We start from the raw sequence: 19213 nt of genomic DNA, 5'->3' as shown, positions 1-19213 counted from the left end.
CTGTATTGTCTCTGGACTGATAGCTCAGATTAAACTCTTGGATCTCTGCCAGGATCTTACTTTATCAGATGGGATGGTAGTGACAGCTGGCAGGTGAAAAGTAATGGTTGAGGAGAAGGAGACTACTTGTCTGGAGAAAATGTTAATTTCTAGAACTATGGGTCTGATGCTAGAGATTTCTAAATGGATTTTCTTTCAGTGCCACTGCTCACAGTGTCTATTAGCACTACTGGTGATGTGTGTGTAAGGTAAGTTCAGTGCCATTGTCTAGTTCCTGGAATTGGATGTCTAGTTCCTGGAATTGGATTCTGGAAGTCATCCTTCCAGAATGTCTTGAACAGAGCTGTTTTCCGGTAGCTTTTACGAGGACACAGTGGTGCTGGCAACACTAGACTTATGAAAGGAAGAGGTGGTGGTGGGCGAGAAGGGCAAAAAGAATGAAAAAAAATTGAGCATCATCTCATGAGGGAACAAACAGGAGGTGGACATGTTGGCAGCAGCTTCATAAAGGTGGTTGTGGAGACATCAGTGTCCCTGGGTCAGTGCAGTGCTATGCAGTGGAGGACATGCTTGGCTGCTCAAGCAGTGTTCATGGACAAGTGTCTTTTTCACCATTGTTTCAACTGCATTAATGTGACAACTGTAGCCCTTTTGTCATTATTTTATAAACAGGTATTGGAGATCAGAGTCCTAAAGAAATTCTTGGCAATATATTTTCTGGAATCCAGAGTTGATGGCCAATTTTTCCACATAGAGCAGGGACAAGAAGGGCACAGAGAGGTAACATAGCCATAAGCTAGTGTGGCAGCTGGGAAACCTTAGCCTTAGAAATACAGCAGCTAGGCATGGTTGTGACTCTTAAGGACTTGAGCACTTGGGTGAGGGATGAAGCACAGTGACCTGCACCTGGTTCTCACAGCACGTTGAAGCTGCAATGGGCAGTTCCAGGTTTGGCAGCAAGGAGGGGTGTGAGTGGGTTTGGGTGTTTGGGTCTGTCAGGCTGTTACCAGGTTCTACATGATGGTAGAACACAGATGGGCAGCGATATGCCCGGCATGTAATTTGTAGCATTAGGTGTATTTGTGGTGGCCATTTGCAACTCTGAACTGCTGCAGCTACAAAAGGCATTGAGGTAGCAGGAGGTTTGCAGCTGAGACTCAGCAATCTAGCTAGGATCTAGTCAGGGAGGGAACTGTATTGTGGTTTTCTCACAGCGAATTCTCAGATCTCTAATCCAGAATAAAGGATATACAGCCTCACAGGCCCTGCAGCCTCCCATGTCTCTCCACTTGCAGCAGATCTGAGCATGTTTGCTTGGCCAGTAGTTTTTGAAAGGAAGTTTGAGATTCATCTCTTTGGTGTATTTTCTTACACATAACCAAATCTTAAATTCTAGTACAACCTGGTGGAACTGGACTAAACTCTACTAAATATTCTCTACCAAATATGTAATTATTACCTCTCCTGTGGCTTCCTCGTGTCTCAGACTTAAACTTTTCTTTCTTTGTCTAACAGCAAAAGCGGAAACTGAGACTTTACATCTCCAACACCTTCAATCCTGCCAAGTCTGATGCAGATGATTCTGATGGCAGTATTGCCTCCTGGGAGCTGCGTGTGGAGGGGAAGCTTCTGGATGATGTATGACTTACCTGTGCTTCACTGGGGCTGGGAAGGATCTAGACATTGTCCTGTGGGGTGGTGGGCTGTACTGGGGATATCAGCTCAGACAAGACATCAGTGGATGGCAGCGTTGACATCTTGCTGCTGGAAGGCACCAGGTCCAACCAGAGTGAGGGATGAGCCCATGATGGGAATGTTGGGGAGGGAGAGGGAAGGGCAGTAGGACATGGAAGAACCTAAGGACAGGGCAGGTAGGAGGAAGTGGAGAGAACAGGGCTGAGATGACTCCCGTGTAAGATATGTCAGGTTCAGGTCATGAGAGGTGTGATAAGTCAGGCCAATGTCAGGCATTGCATTGTATGGAGAGCAGGGTGACAAGAAGAAACACATTCCTAGGGAGGACAAGGGGGTGTATAGATGCTAAGAACAAGGATTGAAGAAAAGTTTTATCATTCTAAAATCCTCAGAAACTTCAGTGATTGATTTAGCCATCCTTGGGGATGGCTGGGCTTTCCTGATAAAATTGTCTCCTATTTGAATAGACTTCACAAGCTAAGAATTTGAGAGGATAAACAGATAAAAAACACACTTTACAGAGAGGACAAGGCTGGCGAGGCATGTCTGGCTGCTGTTAGTTGTACAGGAATCAGAAACATAATCTTGCTGGAGGGTAAAGGGATGACAAAGTGCAACATCTGGAATTGATGTTAAACAAATTCAGTGTAGAGATTACAGCCTATATTTTACCAAAGAAAGATTTTTTTGAAACAAAATAGCTTCTCAGTTAGTGGCAAATTTTAAATTGAGGGAGGATGTATTTCTAAAAAGCTTTCTGCATTTAAACAAGAAGAAATTCATTAAAGTCCTGTGGACTGATTCTATGGAAAGTCAGATTATGTGATGATAAACCTCCCAGTTTTTAATTTAGACAGTATGAGCTTTGCAGTAAACAGCAAATACTGGTATTTAAAGGGAAAGGCAAAATGTAAAAGGAAACACTTTCATGTTACATATGATTAATCTGTAAAATTTACTATCTTCTGATAAATCAGATCAAGAAATGAGCATTCATTAAAGAAAACAAGCTATTAAGGTATACAGTGGTCTTAGAATCATAGAATATTTTGGGCTGGAAGGGACTTAATTAATTAGGAATTAATTCTCAAGACAAAGCCTGAGAAGGAAGCAGAGAACACAAGCTAATATATGCAGCCATAAGCATTTCTGTTTCTTCTCATTGTACAGCTCAGCAAACAGAAACGGAAGTTTTCATCTTTCTTTAAGAGTTTAGTTATTGAACTGGATAAAGATCTTTATGGGCCTGACAACCATCTTGTGGAGGTAAGAAAGTCATGTACCCTTTGCATACAAATGTGCAAGTAGCACAAATAAACGGCTGTGTGCTCGTCATCTGACCTGTGTAACTTACCTTGCGTTCATTATCTCATTTAAGGTGTTTTCAGTTATCAAAATTCCATTCTTTTAAAGAATTTTTCATAACAGAATCTATATAGTCAGATCAACATCCATGTTGATGTAATGTAGCTACATCTTAGGACAGAATGAATGAAATTTGATGAAGAAGTTGGGGTGTGAAAGCACGGGAGCAGCAGAACAGATAGTGCACTAATGCTCAACTGTCAGGTTTGAGCAAGAAATTTTGGGAGGCATTTTGTTATGGGGTTTTCTGGGGTTTTTTGGTGAGGACGGTTTGTTTGTTTGTTTAATTGCAAGATCTTCAGAACGCTTGTTCTTGTCTTACTCTTGCACGGCATTCTCTGCAAGGTGGACCTCGATGGACCTCAGTGAAAAAAAAAGGGCTGACTGTCTTACTTGTTGTCTCCTTTGTCAGTGGCACAGAACTCCCACAACCCAGGAAACGGATGGCTTCCAGGTGAAGAGACCTGGAGATGTCAGTGTGCGATGCACGTTACTCCTCATGTTGGACTACCAGGTCAGTGCACTCCTTTTGGCATGAAAAATATAGCTTTTGGCACATAGTGCAACAAAGCTAATTCATACTGTCACATACATCAAAACCCAATATACTTGCAGTCAGAATGTTACAGAGTCTGTTGAGGTTAGAATGATACCAAGACAGATTATTTTTAAATGTAAAGGGGGCACAACAACTAAGTTTCTGTTGCAGTCTGGCAACGTACTGTTCTTGGCACTATGATAATTAGTATTTTTGTTGTCCGCCTGCAGAAAGAATATGCATCTCCACCTCAGGCATCTTAGAGGATTGTCAGATAAGTTGCACATGAGTTATGTGTGTGGTCCTGCACAGAAATTCAAAAGAGTGGGTTTTGTTAGTGGTACCTTCCTGTTTTCTGAAGTTTTGGTTATATTGTCTCCCTAGTACAGCATAAGGCAACCTTGCCCTGCAAAGGTTACATTTGCCATTACTCATTACTCGTTAGGCATTCCTGCTTCCTCTCTTTTGTCAGTTTTAGTAGTATTTGTGGAATGAACACAAAAAACCCACGAACCAATCCATTTGCAAGCTGACAAAGCTTACTTACAAATCAGTTTCCAGTCACAGGAAACCAAAAAGCATCATTAGGCTATTCTGCCTTGGGACAGAATATAAAAAAAGGTTCCTGGATAGAGTTTCCAACTGTTTTATTCTGTTTTAATGCTAAGCTACTTGAAAAAACCCACTTTCATTTCAGTTGTCAGTGTGCACTGCTAGAATCTCCATTCCCTTGGCACAAACAATGGAGGTTTGCAGTTGTGGAGCTCACTAATATGACTGAAAGCACCGCTGAAAGAAATGTTGCTGTCTAAAGGAAACTGACAGAAATGCACTGCTGAGAGGAGGTCTCCTTTTTCAGTGGCAGTTCAGCCTCAGATAGATTTTGATTCTGTAACTTTTAAGAACTCCTTCTGTGCCATTGTCTTTCTCCTCTCTGCAAATAGCACTTCTCCAGTATAAAGACACTTAATTTTTTGTTAACAGAAAGAAAAAATTATTAATTGTAGGGAGTTTAAGAGGTGTTGATGTCACAGAGGTCAGGAGAAGAAATACATTCCATTGTATACTTGTGAAGTTGGGTAAATTTTCTGGTATGCAACAGAGAATAGTGGGGACAGGCCTGAAAAGCAGAGTTCCAAAGCATTTGGTTGATGTAAGGCAGCTGAGCAGTTACTAGCCTTCCTCTCTCTCGGCACCTCCATCTCCTCTCTGTTACAGCCTCCCCAGTTTAAGCTGGACCCACGATTAGCCCGTCTGCTGGGGATACACACGCAGACCCGGTCAGCCATCATCCAGGCTCTCTGGCAGTACATCAAAACAAATAAGCTGCAAGACTCCCATGATAAGGAATACATTAATTGTGACAAATACTTCCAGCAGGTAACTCCTTTTTGGGCACAGTACCTCTTTAGAGGCGACTATAATATCTGTCCACAAAGTTTGGAAGGATAAAGACGACTGATTTTTATCTTCTCTTAATGATATGCAGTATCTTCAGTATGGAGTGGCTGTCAGCAGTTACTACAATATGAAAAGCATCCCGCCATCTGCCACTGCTGTGAAAAAATCACATTTGGTGGTTCAGTGCTCCTACATAAGTTTTGGCCTTTCCAGGAAGGACATTCTCTAATTGTCTCTATTGATTTACCATGCCTACTCCTTATCCATATGTCATTTTGCACTAAGAAACATGAAATAATCTGCTGATTCTGATTGCCAAATGGTATGTAGACCTTCTCTTTTCCTCTTTATGGAGGATGGAAGACATGAAAGATATAATTAGAAAATCTATTTTTGCTTAAGTCTGCTAAATTTGCAAATGGTTTTAAAATACAAAAATGTTTTCTTGTATTTTTCTTTCACACAAAATACTGCGGGAAACATGCCTTGAGAAAAAAATCAAAACCAAAAAAACAACAAAGTTTTTATATTTCATTAGTAAAACCCCAAATTTTTTCCTGTCCAATATGCTCCTGCAAACCCTTAGGGTTAGAAGTGTTCATTTGATATAGGAAGAGTTCAGTTCTCTTCCATCATTGATACAGTTGATCCTGATGTCCCACTGAAGTGTCATGTGCCCTTCAGCAGCTAAACCAAAGGTGGTACACCTGAATTGTCATCATCTGATGCCTCTGTCAGATAGCCCAGACTGTGAGTGCAGCAGGGACAGAAGTGACAAAAATTTGTCCTGTGCAAAGAGACAGAATGGTAGCTGTCACCTCACTTTTGAACTGTGGATTTCTTACTTTCTTGTTTAATTACAAGTTAGGTTTTGGACAAGGATAATGTGCTTTATTTCTGATTCATAATTTAATATTTTTATTTATTTTATAATTATCTTCCAGATCTTTGACTGTCCACGGCTAAAGTTTTCAGAAATTCCTCAGAGGCTCACTAACCTTCTGCTGCCACCAGACCCTATTGTGATAAACCACATCATCAGGTAAGCACAGCACTGTCAGGTACAAAACAGTCACTGTGAAAAATACAGAAACAACTGCAGTAGCAGGGACCTACTTTTTTCCTCTAGGGGTAAAAAAGGGATGGAAGCAAGATATTGTACACCATGGGCAATCATTCTAATCACTGAGTCACTATATAGAACGCACAACAGTATTACAGTTTCGAATACAGTGGCTGGTCTATGCATGCTTTTTTGGAGTTGGGCCAGCATTTGGGTGTTAGTCTCATTGTAAGAATGCCAGCCTAGTGGGAGATCTCAGGAGATGTATAGTAAAGGATGCCTATTCAGAGAAGGCCATTGTCACCAAAATACTGAGATTCCTTGTCAAAACAGATGTATTTCTGGCATAGCAGATTAAATACAGTTTTCAGCTATCTAGGGCACTTCCGGCACATTCCATATTTAAGTGGCAAATATCTGTGGGGGAGAGGTAGATTGCAACCTTGCTGTTCAGGAATTTCAGTCTTTCGCAGGTTCCTTTGTGGTACCAGTCAAAACTGATTCTGGGTGTTTAAATACTGTTGTTAATTGAGTATAGCGGTTTGGTTTGCTACAGAATATTGGCAACAAATATTTCTGAATATGTTTAAAATTGGGTTCTCTAAATGTTACATTGGCTGTCAAAATAAAATTTGCTTTTTGACTATAAATATACAAAGCAGCTTGAAAACCTCGTGGACCGATAGCTGTGTACATACTGTCAGTCAAGACAACTCAGTCACTCATTTGATGGACATAAAAAATCTGAGTTCCTCAGGGATACATAGTCATTATGTTGGAGAAAAATGAGAAGGAACTGTTGGTTGTGTTTTCAGGGGCAGAGAGATGGCAAAGAGATTCTGGTGGCAAACAAAGAATTCGTTTTATCAGACACAAGCTAAAGAGCATGAGCTTGTGTATTGCACTGTTCGGTGATGCACTGTGTGCACCACACAGCACCTGCAGCAGTACAGGGGGAAGGATGAATCTCCTGAGGACAGGGAATACTCTTGCAATAGTGTCTTTACAATCTCAGTCTAGGCTGAAATAAATCTGGAAGTCTGGCACTAAATTTAAAGGAATTAAGTAATTTTTAGACTGACAAAAATCACAGGATAATGTGTAGAAGAAGGGAGCGCTGGTGGTCATGTGGAGCTCCACTCTCCCAGCTCAGAGCAGGTTCAGATTAAATCAGGATATCTGGGGGCCATGTCCAGTTTAGCTTTAAGCAGACTCTCACAGACTCTCTACACATTTTTAAGAGCTAATGTTGCAGCCAGTGAGGCAATTTGCCAGCTGCTCATCACAGTCTGACCACAGCCAGTGACTGCGCACCAGGCAGCCGCTCTCTCACTGCCATCCAGACAGACGGGGCAGAGAATCAGAAGGGTGACAGTGAGACAACTCATAGGTTGAACTAAAAACAGTTTAATAATTAAAAAAGAAGAAAAAAAAAGCAGTAATAATAATAGCAAAACAACAAAGAGAGAAATAAACCCCAAGAAAGACAAGTGATACAAATGAAAATTTATCATCACCAACCAGCTGTTGCCCAGCAAGTCCCCAAGCAGTGTGTCCTGTCCCCCCCACTGGTTTACTGCTAAGTATGATGTCATATAGTTTGCAATATCCTCTTGGTCAGTGGGGGTCAGCTGCCCAGTCATGTCCTTGGTCAGTAGAAAAGTGTTTCCTGGTGTTCTGGTGGAGCCTCTTGTGTTTCAGATTGCACCCACTGCCTCTTGTCCTGTCACAGGGTACCACTGAAAAGATCCTGGCTCCATCTACTTTAAACTTTCCATTCAGGAATTCATAAGCTCCCTCCCCAACAAGTTCTCTAGGCTGAACAGTCTCAAACCCCTTGGCCTTTCCTCATTGTGAGGTGCTCCGATGCTAATCATCTTCATGGACCTTTGCAGAACTCTCTACAGTAGCTGCTTCTCTCTCTTGCACTGGGAACCCCAGCACTGAGCTCAGTACTCCAGGCGTGGCCTCACCAGTGCTGGCTATAGAGAAGGATCATCTCTCTCTACCTGCTTGGAACACTTCTAATCCAAATCCATTCATGGAAGTTCTTCTGTTTCCTGAAGTCTAACAAGCTCAATTAGATTCTGAGCCAATTATTTTTACTACCCACAGCAGATGCACACAAGCTAGACATTTCAAAAACAGTGACAGTGACTCAATTCTGATTTACCACATCCTGGGCTGGAAAACTTTTCTTGCTAAGAAACTTTAGTCTAAAGATAAAGTTAATGGTAAGTCTAAACATCAACAAATTAAATGTAAATTTAGTATAGGGCAAACAAAATAATAATAAAAATTGTATTTAGCATCTCAAAGATTAAAAAGAAATTAATAAGGCTGATCAAAATATATTGGAAGTGGGAGAACTACAGTTGCAACAGAGAAATTAATAAGGTTAGAAAAAGCTGTTCTTGGAAGAATCGGCTGCTTGAAGTCAGATAAGAAAACAAAAATTAATTCTTTCCATGAATGTTAACTTTAGAATGTAGGAAAGGCTCCATCTCTGTGCAGTTCAGGCTTTTGAGGGCCGATAGAAAGGGCGTATCTGAAATGCTTCATCACACCAAGGTAACAAATAGGAATAAACTTAATACACACTAAATGAGGAGCTGTAAGTGGTTTTTCATGTAGGACTGTAATGGAATTGGTTAACTACCAGCTTTGAACTTGGCACTGGTGAAGCCACACCTCAGTTCCTGTGTTCATTCAGTTCTGGGCCCCTCAAAACCAGCAGGACATTGAGGGGCTGGAGCGTGTCCAGAGGAGGGCAATGGAGCAGAGGAAGGATCTGGAGCACAAGTCTGCTCAGGAGCAGCTGAGGGAGATGGGATTGCTGAGCCTGGAGCACAGGAAGCCTCAGTTGTGCCAGGGCAGGTTTAGGTTGGAGCTGGGGAACAATTTCTCCCTGGAAAGGGTTGTCAGGGCCTGGCCCAGGCTGCCCAGGGCAGGGCTGGAGTCCCCATCATCCCTGGAGGGGTTTCAGAGCCCTGGAGATGTGGGGATGAGGGACATGGGCTGGGGGTGGCCTTGGCAGTGCTGGGGGAATGGTTGGACTTGAGGATCTTAAGGATCTTTTCCAACTAAAATGATTCTGTGATTTGTTATAATGTGTTACCTGTTACTGAAATCTTCAGTACCAGCAGGGTGGTAAATAGTTAATGTGATGCCAAAAACATACCAGGACCAATCCTGGACACTGGAAGCCAGTTGGTGCTAGCCAGTTGGTGTAGAAGAGAACAGAGTTCATAGACGTGTGGTACATTGAGGAAGAGCTAATAGAGGTTCTGTAACAGGAAGGCATTACTGACTATTCTTGGAAGAACTAAGCAGGCAACTTAATGATAGCTCATCATGCTATGTAAAGATACCCTGTTGTTAAGATTTCTCACAGCAACTGCAGCAGGCTTTATTGAAGAGTGTATTTGGGCCTGGGTGGATATTTATTCTGTTTCTTTATGGCAGTTCTCATGATCTATTATACTCTCCATAGTGTTGACCCCAACGATCAGAAGAAGACGGCTTGTTATGACATAGATGTAGAAGTTGAAGACCCATTAAAGGGACAGATGAGTAGTTTTCTTCTCTCAACAGCTAACCAACAGGAGATTACAGCACTGGACAACAAGGTACTAGCCTAGGAGTAGAGTGTCATGTGGCATATTTACTTATTGTGTACCTGCATGTGGGTTTGGTGTCACACATCAAAGTCAGCGGTGTTGTAAGACAGACTTCCAAGTGGATGTGCTTTCAGGGGATTAATCAGGAATGGGAATACAGAGAGGTGGTTCACAATCCTACTTGGGATGTGGTCCAGGGCCTGACCTGACCAGAGTGTCCCTTGATATTCAAGAATCATCTGAACTTTTTGACTAGAACTTTTTATTGAGAGGTCATGGTATCTTGCTGAATTTCTCTGAGGCAAAGTCAGGAGAATCTCATAGTCAAAATGTTTTGTGCATGCAGGGTTGCTGAGCAGCTCTCTGCAATTGGTGCAAATGTGGAAAGTGCATGGCAGAGAAATCCCTTGTGTGGCAGATTTGTGTTCAGTGTTACTGAAAGGAGATGATGGACACTAAATAGTAGCATCTGTCTGTCAGCAGTGGTGAGGTCTGCAGGCTGTGCTAGGGGTTCAGGTCATGGGGACTGTTAGCCATCCTTGGGCACAAGTGAAGTAAATGGCTAACTTGGCTTGATAAGGAATGAAAAAATAGGTTTGTCAGAGCAAGGGAAGAAATGTGACAATATGGACCAGAGATGATTTATGTGAAATGCAGTCAGGCCTAGTTTCTGTTTCTAACACTAGCACTCCCGTGAATTTGAGTAACTCCTGCAGCATCTTTTGTGTAATGGCTCTTGAGAAGGGTCCCTCTCAGCAGGACAGCTGCTCAGCCAGTCATTTCTCAGCCTGTAGAGGTTTTGGATTATTCTATTCCCAGCCCATCTCACCTTTTCCTATGTCTCTACCATCTCTTTTTGAGCATTTGCTACAGCAGAGGACAAACTGATCAGTGAAGTTACTGAGATAACTTCTGGATAAAGAGGTGTTAACTGCTGCATCATCATCTCTGGGGTTTATTGCTGTGCTGCTGGAGTCCTCTAGTGGAAACTCGGTGCATACCAACAGAGTTCTCCCCAGCATGGCTACACATTTTCCTAAATAAGGAGTGATTTTGAGTTCATAGCAACTCACTGCTGTTAACATACTCTACAGTTGTGCCTACACTACTGGCATAGCCAGATCAGGGAAGGATTATTTTCTCCCATGCACCTGCTCACATTAGCTGTTTTAGCAGGATAGATGCGTACTTTAAATTAAACAAGACAGGTTTACAATCTCAAACTAGAATATTAGAGGAACAGGGTAGTAAAAATTTGCTTTTCTATGTATGTATGTATGTATATTAATTTTCCTTACTTTCCTTCCACTGATTATACTTGATTTTTTTATCCAGGATGGTTATAGAACCTTGACTTCTCTTTGAAGTCTTCATTCTTCCCTGCTGGTTAATGCTCGTTTCTAACAAAATATTTCTGAATATACAACTTGTTTCCCATAAACTTTCTATACTGATGATTTCTCGTTGTTCACACCCCACTTCTTCTTGCAGCCATTTTGGCTTTCTCCTAAGGAAAAGTGTAGAAGTCAGGTCTGTTACAGGACTTTGTTTAACATCAACTTGTTGAGGCATCACTAGAAATTGTAAGGCTCACAGCAGGGTACTGAAGATACAATGATAATTAAACAGAGGAATAGTTGCTTTCTTGCATTGGACACTCTTAAGAGACACATTTGTATAGCACCTTTCCTGAAGAACCCCAGACTTGGCAGAAAGACTGATAATACACAGGAAATTACTACATTGTACAGTGGCATGACTTAGCTCTTCAGTATTGCATACAGCATGCCACCCAGCAGCTCAACGCAGGACAGATTTTCATTACAGGGGCACTGGTGAAACCAAAATGTAACTTCAGGAATATGGTTAACTCCTCCTTTGAAGGGAAAAAGCCATGGGAACCTGCACGAGTCTGTGGTGTAGAATTCCTACCTTTGTACATGACAAGAAGCACAAAGGTGGTAATGGGGCAGACCTAAGGGTCACTGGAGTATGGTAAGAATTAAGTAACATCTGCTTTGTTGTTTTTTTTTCTGTCAGATTCATGAGACAATTGAATCCATAAATCAGCTGAAAATACAACGAGATTTCATGCTGAGTTTTTCCAAAGATCCCAAAGGATACATTCAAGACCTTCTCCGATCCCAAAGTAGGGATCTCAAGGTGAGCTAAAGTTTGAAGAGGAATGAATAACGGAACCAGAGTGTAAGAATTTTATCTAGATGTGTATAGAGAAAACATCCAGGATGGAAATTTGTGGAAGACAGACAGTGGAATACTGCAATTCCAGAGCAGCATGCAGGAAGAAGAGTTCAGACTGTACTTATCTCCCAGAAGAAATGGGGGTTTCAACAGTGATACCGAGGTGCAGGGCTGTGTTGGTGTACTCTGTAAAATTAAAGCCATATAAAACTCAGTAGGAACATCCTGTAGGACAGTAATACAGTTTGGGGGTTTTGTTAGTTCCTAATTTAATTATGAATTAAATTTCAGATTAAGTATCAGATGCCTTTGAGCTTAGCTTTGAGATACCCAAGAAATGGAAAGTAAAGAAGGTAAATTTTTTGCCAGTAAAAATTACTTTGTTTGACAAAAAGTTTCACACTTTGTGTCTTTCACTTAGATGCCTCAGAACCAGTTGAATTAAGGAACTAAAAAAATTATTTTAATAAATTTTTTTTCTTTCAAGTATAGGTGTCTAGTTTGTAGTCAATAGTCTTCCAAAAATCTACTGTTGATATTACAAGTATTATTATTTATATTATATTCAAAAGGGGACAGGCATCTAAGAGAATGTTTAACTAAAGCAGTCTTTAGCATAATAACTTACAAACTAAGCTAGCTTCTCTAGCTGCATATGTAGAACAGTTGTTCAATGTTCTCCCTAAGTGAACATCAGTCCCATGAGGGCCTTTTCTATGATCCACCCTGCTGGCATCAGAATTGTGATTGCACAATACTACACTGCAAAAGAGCTTAACAATTTTATATTTACTCAATTATGTAATGCTGGAGACTTAGTCATCAGATTTGATTTTTTATAGAATCATGGAATGACTGGGGTTGGAAGGGACCTTCAAAGATCACCCAATCCACCCCCCTGCTATGGGCAGGGACACCTCCCACCATCCCAGCTTGCTCCAAGCCCCATCCAGCCTGGCCTTCAACACTGCCAGGGATGGGGCAGCCACAGCTTCTTGGGGCAATCTGGGCCAGGGGCTCACCACCCTCATAATAAAAAAATGTCTTCCTTATACCTAATCTAAACCTAGCCTTTTTCCGTTTGAAACCCTTGCCCCTTGTCCTGTCACCACAGGCCTTGGTACAGAGCTTCTTCCTATCTTTCTTAAGAGCCTCCTTTAAGTATTGAAAGGCTGCAAGAGATCTTCCTGGAGTGTTCTCCAGGCTGAACAACACCAACTTAGGCTGTCTCCAGAGCAGAGCTGCTCCAGCCCTTTGACCATTTGCACGGCCTCCTCTGGACCTGCCCTAGCAGGTCCATGTCTGTCTTGTACTATTGACCCCAGAACTCAATTCAGTGCTTCAAGTGGGGCCTCATGAGAGGGAGAATCCCCTCCCTTGACCTCCTGGTCATGCTGCTTTTGATGCAGCCCAGGACACAGTTGGCTTTCTGAGCTGCAAGCCCACATTGCCAGCTCATTTTAATTTTTTGTCCAGCAGTATCTCTGGATCCTTCTCTGCAGGGCTGCTCTCAATCCATTCATCCTTCTGCCTGTAGTGGTACTGAGGATGGCCTCAACCCAGGTGATGACATCAGTTACTCTCTTCTTATCCACAAATGCATTCACTTCAGGCCACTACATTAATCACACACCATTTTCCTTTGCTGAATCCATGTGGCTGTCTAGTCAACTCCTGCCTTCCCTATCTCTTGACATGTCTTCCAGAAGGATCTCTTTCAATACTCTCACTGGGCAGGGAGGTGAGGCTGACTGGTCAGTAGTTTCTAGGGTTCTTCTTTTTACCATTTTGAAAGCTGATGTGATGTTTCCCTTTTTCCAGTCACTGAGGGCTTCACCTAACTGTGGTGAGTTCAAATGTGTTGGAGGATGACTGCATCAGCCAGTTCCCTCAGGCCCCTGGCATGCATTTTGTCAGGTGCCATGGACTTGTTCAGATTCTCTGATGGTCTCAGACCTGTTCTTCTCATGTCATGAGAGGGACTACTTTCCCCCTGAGGTTTGCGAGATGTGGGAGGAGATATTACCACTGAAAACTGAGGCAAAATAAAAATGATGATTAACTTAGCCTTCTCCATATTGGTTGTCACCAGTTCATCTGTCTTATTTACTAGAGGGAGGGATAAATTTTCTTTAATCTTCTTTTTCTGGCCAACGTACCTGTAATAGCCCTTCTTATTCTTCACGTCACAGAATCATAGAATCATCACAGCTGGAGAAGAGCTCTAAGATCACCAGGTCTGTCATCCCTTGCCAAATTCAGCTCTAGCTGTGCCTCAGCTTTCCTGAGTCCATCCCTGCATATCTGGGCAGTAGCCCTATATTCTTTCCAAGATCTATGTCTGTGGTTCCACTGCCTGGGCATTTTCTTCTTACGCTTTCATTTGACCAGGAGCTCCTTACTGAGCCATGCCAACCTTCTGCCTTCCTTGCCCAATTTCTTACACACTTAAGTCTCTTTGTCCCTAAGGGCAGTTTTCCAGGTGGTCCCATCCACTAGTTGCTTAAACAGCTTGTTGGTTTGTCAAATCTTGCTTTCTTGGCAGTTGTGTTGAGACTGAAGTTTCAGCTCAGGACTTTGGCCATTTTGGAATTACTAGTGCTTTCTATCCTTTGCATTTCAATAGAGTTATTTTTCCTTAATACTTTTCCCAAAAGAACTTTCCTTGAAATCAAGGTGAGGTATGTGTTGAGATGAGGGCAAGACTGATAGAGAGTTGTTCTTCAGTCTGATGTGGAGGTTCTTTGGATACATAGGCTAATAAAATATACAGTGCTGGGTAACTTTTCCTGGGCTCTAGAACTGAACTGTCAGTGCTGTTAAACTGAGACCATGGCACATAGCCTGGGCAATCACTGGTGTCCAGGATTATTCCTTGGCACAGTTGAGGAGCAGAGGAGAGGAGCTGTTCACAGTTTGTATGTGACCATCTTGTTTTGGACATAAGCACACAAACCATTCACTGTCCGTTTGCCCTGGGCTTTGAGAGCAGTCCTGAATAATGTAGTAATGATAAATTTTGACTCTAGGTAAATCTGGACGTTTCTCTGTGTTGTTGAAGAGCTATAGGGAAAACTGTTTTTGTTTTTGTCACAGGTAATGACTGATGTGGTTGGAAACCCAGAGGAAGAACGCAGAGCTGAATTTTATCATGAGCCGTGGTCTCAAGAGGCTGTAAGCAGATACTTCTACTGCAAGGTATAAAGGAATTACCCACACTGCTGGCTTACATGTTGATCTTCCTGCCAGTGAACAATCGAATTTGCTGAGCTGCACAGTTCTCTGTTTCTTTCAGATCCAGCAGCGCCGGCAGGAACTGGAACAATCTCTGGGAGTGCGCAACACTTAAGTACTGCTCACCAGATCCCATTGGTATCATGACCACCAAACCAGTGGACTTTTCAGTGTTACTTAGCTCACTGTTACACATGGACCCGCTTCCTGACTGGATGAGAACGTGCCATCAACACACCAGTCAGAACACCAGCTTTAGAGTGACCCTTGAAAATCTTGCCCAAGAGGGGGTGTCTCAAACCATTCCAGACCAGAGACAGTGCCATACAAGTGTCAGTGTTTAAGAAGATTAATGGTTTATTCATCAACGTGCATCATTTAGTGGAAAGTTCAGACACTACACAGCAAATCCTAATGGGCTACATACAGAGTCATGGGTGGCATTGATGGGGGGGAAGTTGAGATGGGTGTTATAGGAGACTACAGCTTTAGAGAAATAAAGGCAGTTCTCATCCTATGTTACCTAGGAGTCTCAATTTGCCACTAAACAAGATAGTCTTTCTTATAGCTCTGGAATGTTCTGTATCCATGAACAGAATTTTTATTCCAGCTGGACCAGTGCAAGAAGCCATCTTGCCATGTGAAAGAGCCAATTAGGAGGATTTTCCTTCCTGGAAATGAAGAGCCACTCTGGAAGAGGGAAGTACAGCCAGGGTATCTCTTCTGCAGACTCTCAATACTTACTCTTTCCCTTGACCCTGCAGTGAAAGGTAGAATGAATTACGTAACACTAGGTGGGTATGATCAGTGTGCTGTACTGAGAGACAGAGAATTACTCCCTGGATAATACCTGCTTACGCATCCTTAATATCCATGGCAGCAGCAAAGCTGAAGTTGGAGCAGGAAATGAGGCATTCTGAGAAAATGAAAATGACTTAATGGTGCTTTGCTGATACCTGCCTTGAACACATCAGATACTAACAGTAAGCATGTGTATAAAATACAATATTTCCTAAATCATAGTTTCTCTCTGTGCCAGTTGGGATCAACACTGAGAAGAACTTCCCTAATTGTCAAGTTGGTGCAGAACACAAGAAGCTTGACTTCATATAACATAGCAGTTTTCTCTTACTTCAAGATATTAAGACTTGAGTCCCTGGATTGGTCTCACATTTCAGTCATGAACTGCCTCTTACTAGGAATTACTCCGTTCCCCCATACATTATACATAGTGGTTATATAGGATACTGCTGAGTTACAAAGCACTGTCAGCCTTAAATAGCACAGAGAACATATCCCTTGGAAACCATCTTCTTTCTAAATGTACAAAAAATTCAGACTGTGGGAATTTGTACCATATTTACTTGGAAACAGGGACTTCTTCATTAAATCCTTCCCCACTCTCATTTTTTATAGTTTATAGACTAGATTGTAATTAATGGCCCAACATGATTTCTAGTCAGCTACCAAATTATAACTGGCCAGATGATGTGGCACTCAGAATCCTCTTATGGGTTATGATTGTTCATTTCCTTTAATTTTCTTGGAAAGAGAAATTCACGTGGTGCAGAATGGAGGCAGCTCTTCTGAATAATGCATTTTGCTGTAGTTTTGCCTTTTTCTCTTCTAGTGTCTTTGCCAATTTCATTTGTAGTTGAACTTAAAAGTTTCTTCTGTCCAGTCACAGAAGTGATAGTCTCTCCCAGCCCTTTATTTAATACCTCTGCTTTCACATTAATAGTGCCATAGCATTTACTCTGTCCATTGTGTTCAGTGCTGTGTTGGAAAATGTACATTTGATTGCAGTCATATAATGGCAGTGCTGTCATGCAAAACCACTGGGGTAAGTAAAAGCATTTCTCTACCAATTTGCCTGAGGCCTTTTACTAGGAATGGCTTCCTTTGGAATTGCTTTATGTTAAAACCTCTTTTTACAATAAAATACGAAATCCTGCAGTCTTGAGCTGGGTATAGTGAGGGACTGTGAGGCTGCCAGACAATGACTTTAAATCTTACTTTAGGACTCTGCTAATGAGACTACAAACAAGCATTGTGAGGGAAAACAGTGGGGGTCATCTGCTACTGTGCTTCCATGTTTATTACACTGCTGTGTCAGTTGTGTGCATGCTGTCCAGTGTATAAACTCTTTTCTGTATGTGGTAAACAGAGCAGCTACATTTAGGGGATGCATTCAGTCTCCAGGAATAAGAAATGCAAAGAAGGATATGGAAGGATGTGCGAAAGGAGTGAGACTGGGGTAGAGGCCTGCAGGATGTCTGCCAGCAAATTCTGTTTTTTTGAGAACTTTCCACTGCAGTGGCAAATATTTCTGCAGAGAAATTTCAGTCATGTGGCAAAACTGGCAGCATAATGGTGTCCTATCTGCTTTTAGAATCTCTCTGTAGAATAAATTGTGTGGGTCTGTTTTCAACTGTCTTTCAGAGCAAGTTAAGGAAACCAAAGTGGTGGTGTGCCCAGTGTTCACAGCATCATTGCTGGAAGGTGAACCTGTGTTGAGTGCCAGAGCTGGGCAGGTGTCAGCCACTGTAGAGGGCAATCCAAAATATAGATTCTTACATCCCATTGTCCATATTCCTATGTACACAAACAGCCTGGTCACCAGCAGTGAGTCTTGGGAATATCTGTCAGGTGTCTTTGGTTAAACAGGGGCTTGAGATTTTGACACTGCTTTCCTGTGTTCAGAAGCAGTTCAGGCCTTTTTCTGAAGAAACAGAGAAAAAAATTTGTCTTCTGTTCCAGGGGTGTTTATTTGCAAAAAGTAGTAATTACATTTGAAGAAAAATATTTGAGACATACTACGAGGAAGTGGACTAAATGCTGTTTGAGCATATGAAAAGGAAGGGCAGTGGTACTGAACAGGCATGTTACTGTGGCAGATTTGGAACAATAAATTAATTTCAGGATGGTTGTCTTTTTGTGTTTGTAAAAGTTGATAGGGAGGTCTTTTGGGGTCTTCAGTTGTTGCTCACTCAGTACAATGTCTGTGCATACTGCAAAAAACCCCAGTTGTGTGCACAAGAGTAGTTAATGTATAGATGATAATATAGATTGTTAGTATCAAACTAGGAAAGGGCTAAAACAGAATTCTGGAATGCAAGGAGTATCTTGGAGCTGAAGTGTTGATATGGCAGGTTTGAAACACTTCTACAGTTCTTTGTGCTGTTGGCCATGAATCAGGATTCAGACCAAGGGTTTGTTAGAAATTAAGGGGAAACAAACATTTGATTATGGAACAGAGGGAAGAATACAGCAGTGGAAAACAATATACAAAGATGGAGCAAAGCACCAATGAAATGTCAGTGAGGCATAGCACAAGGTAATGTGCAAAGAACTGTTGGAAATACCACAGTATGAGTGATGTGGTGTATTTTGTGTGCATGTGTGGGTGCCTATGAACAGAGTGTGTGTAGGTGAGAGCCAGTGTCACCTCATGTGAAGCCTGGGAAACGGGTGTCCAGGACAAGGACCAGTTGTTCTGCAGTAACTCCAAGACACATCATCAGAATGTTTTCCACTGTTTTCAACAGGGATTCACTTGTTTGATTTAGCAGCATTGGTGGTTGTAGTGCAGACATTGTTTCAGCTGGCAGTTTCTTTACACTTTATCTAGAATTTATCCTGTGAACCTTAGTGAAATTAGTGCATATATCAACATGGGTGCATATCCTAGCGCCTCTAATTTTGCCAAAATGCTAGTCAGGTATTGGAGGTTTTTTTGACCTGATTTGGTATTGAGAACCCTTTCGTGGCAGTGCAAAGAGATGAAGGGGAAAAGAAAGCTCTTTATTTCCTGAAGAAAGGGATCACCTCTCTGTAACTGCTCTGTTGTTCAATAGGATGTATCTGTTCTGCCAGATCCTGTATGATAAGCACCTTTTCCAATCTCATTGAAGAAAAGAACTCCATTTAAAAAATACAGCTGTGGGTTGTGAGAGTGAGCAAATACATGTATAAAGCGGAGGGGGGGGGAGAGAGAGAGAAAATCCCTCTACTCTGTAGCCACCACATCTTCATTGGTTGATGCTGAGTGATTCATAGAAAAGCTTTTAACAATAAATACTTTGTTTCTTTGTA

At 41.9% G+C, this 19213-nt stretch overlaps 1 protein-coding gene across 7 annotated transcripts in view; it reads left to right on the top strand.

Annotated features, from left to right (window-relative positions):
* LOC103525556 (SWI/SNF-related matrix-associated actin-dependent regulator of chromatin subfamily D member 3) overlaps positions 1 to 19213 on the top strand; it is an 88931-nt gene extending 69718 nt beyond the window's left edge. For 4 of the 7 annotated variants that reach the window (XM_030446467.1, XM_030446468.1, XM_008490518.2 and 1 more), the window contains 9 exons: positions 1516 to 1638; positions 2866 to 2961; positions 3473 to 3574; positions 4817 to 4978; positions 5944 to 6041; positions 9556 to 9691; positions 11723 to 11845; positions 14981 to 15082; positions 15180 to 15640. In XM_030446467.1, coding sequence (XP_030302327.1) covers positions 1516 to 1638; positions 2866 to 2961; positions 3473 to 3574; positions 4817 to 4978; positions 5944 to 6041; positions 9556 to 9691; positions 11723 to 11845; positions 14981 to 15082; positions 15180 to 15233 — 996 coding nt within the window. In that variant the 3' untranslated portion in view covers positions 15234 to 15640. Of the gene's footprint in view, positions 1 to 1515; positions 1639 to 2865; positions 2962 to 3472; positions 3575 to 4816; positions 4979 to 5943; positions 6042 to 9555; positions 9692 to 11722; positions 11846 to 14980; positions 15083 to 15179 lie in introns of all 7 variants that reach the window. The other 3 variants (XM_030446471.1, XM_030446470.1, XM_030446469.1) reach the window with 2 other exon arrangements.

Source organism: Calypte anna, chromosome 2, assembly GCF_003957555.1.
Source record: "Calypte anna isolate BGI_N300 chromosome 2, bCalAnn1_v1.p, whole genome shotgun sequence".
Taxonomy (NCBI): Eukaryota; Metazoa; Chordata; class Aves; order Apodiformes; family Trochilidae; genus Calypte; species Calypte anna.
Note: the sequence above shows the minus strand (reverse complement) of the source record. Positions and strands in the feature narration are given on the sequence as shown.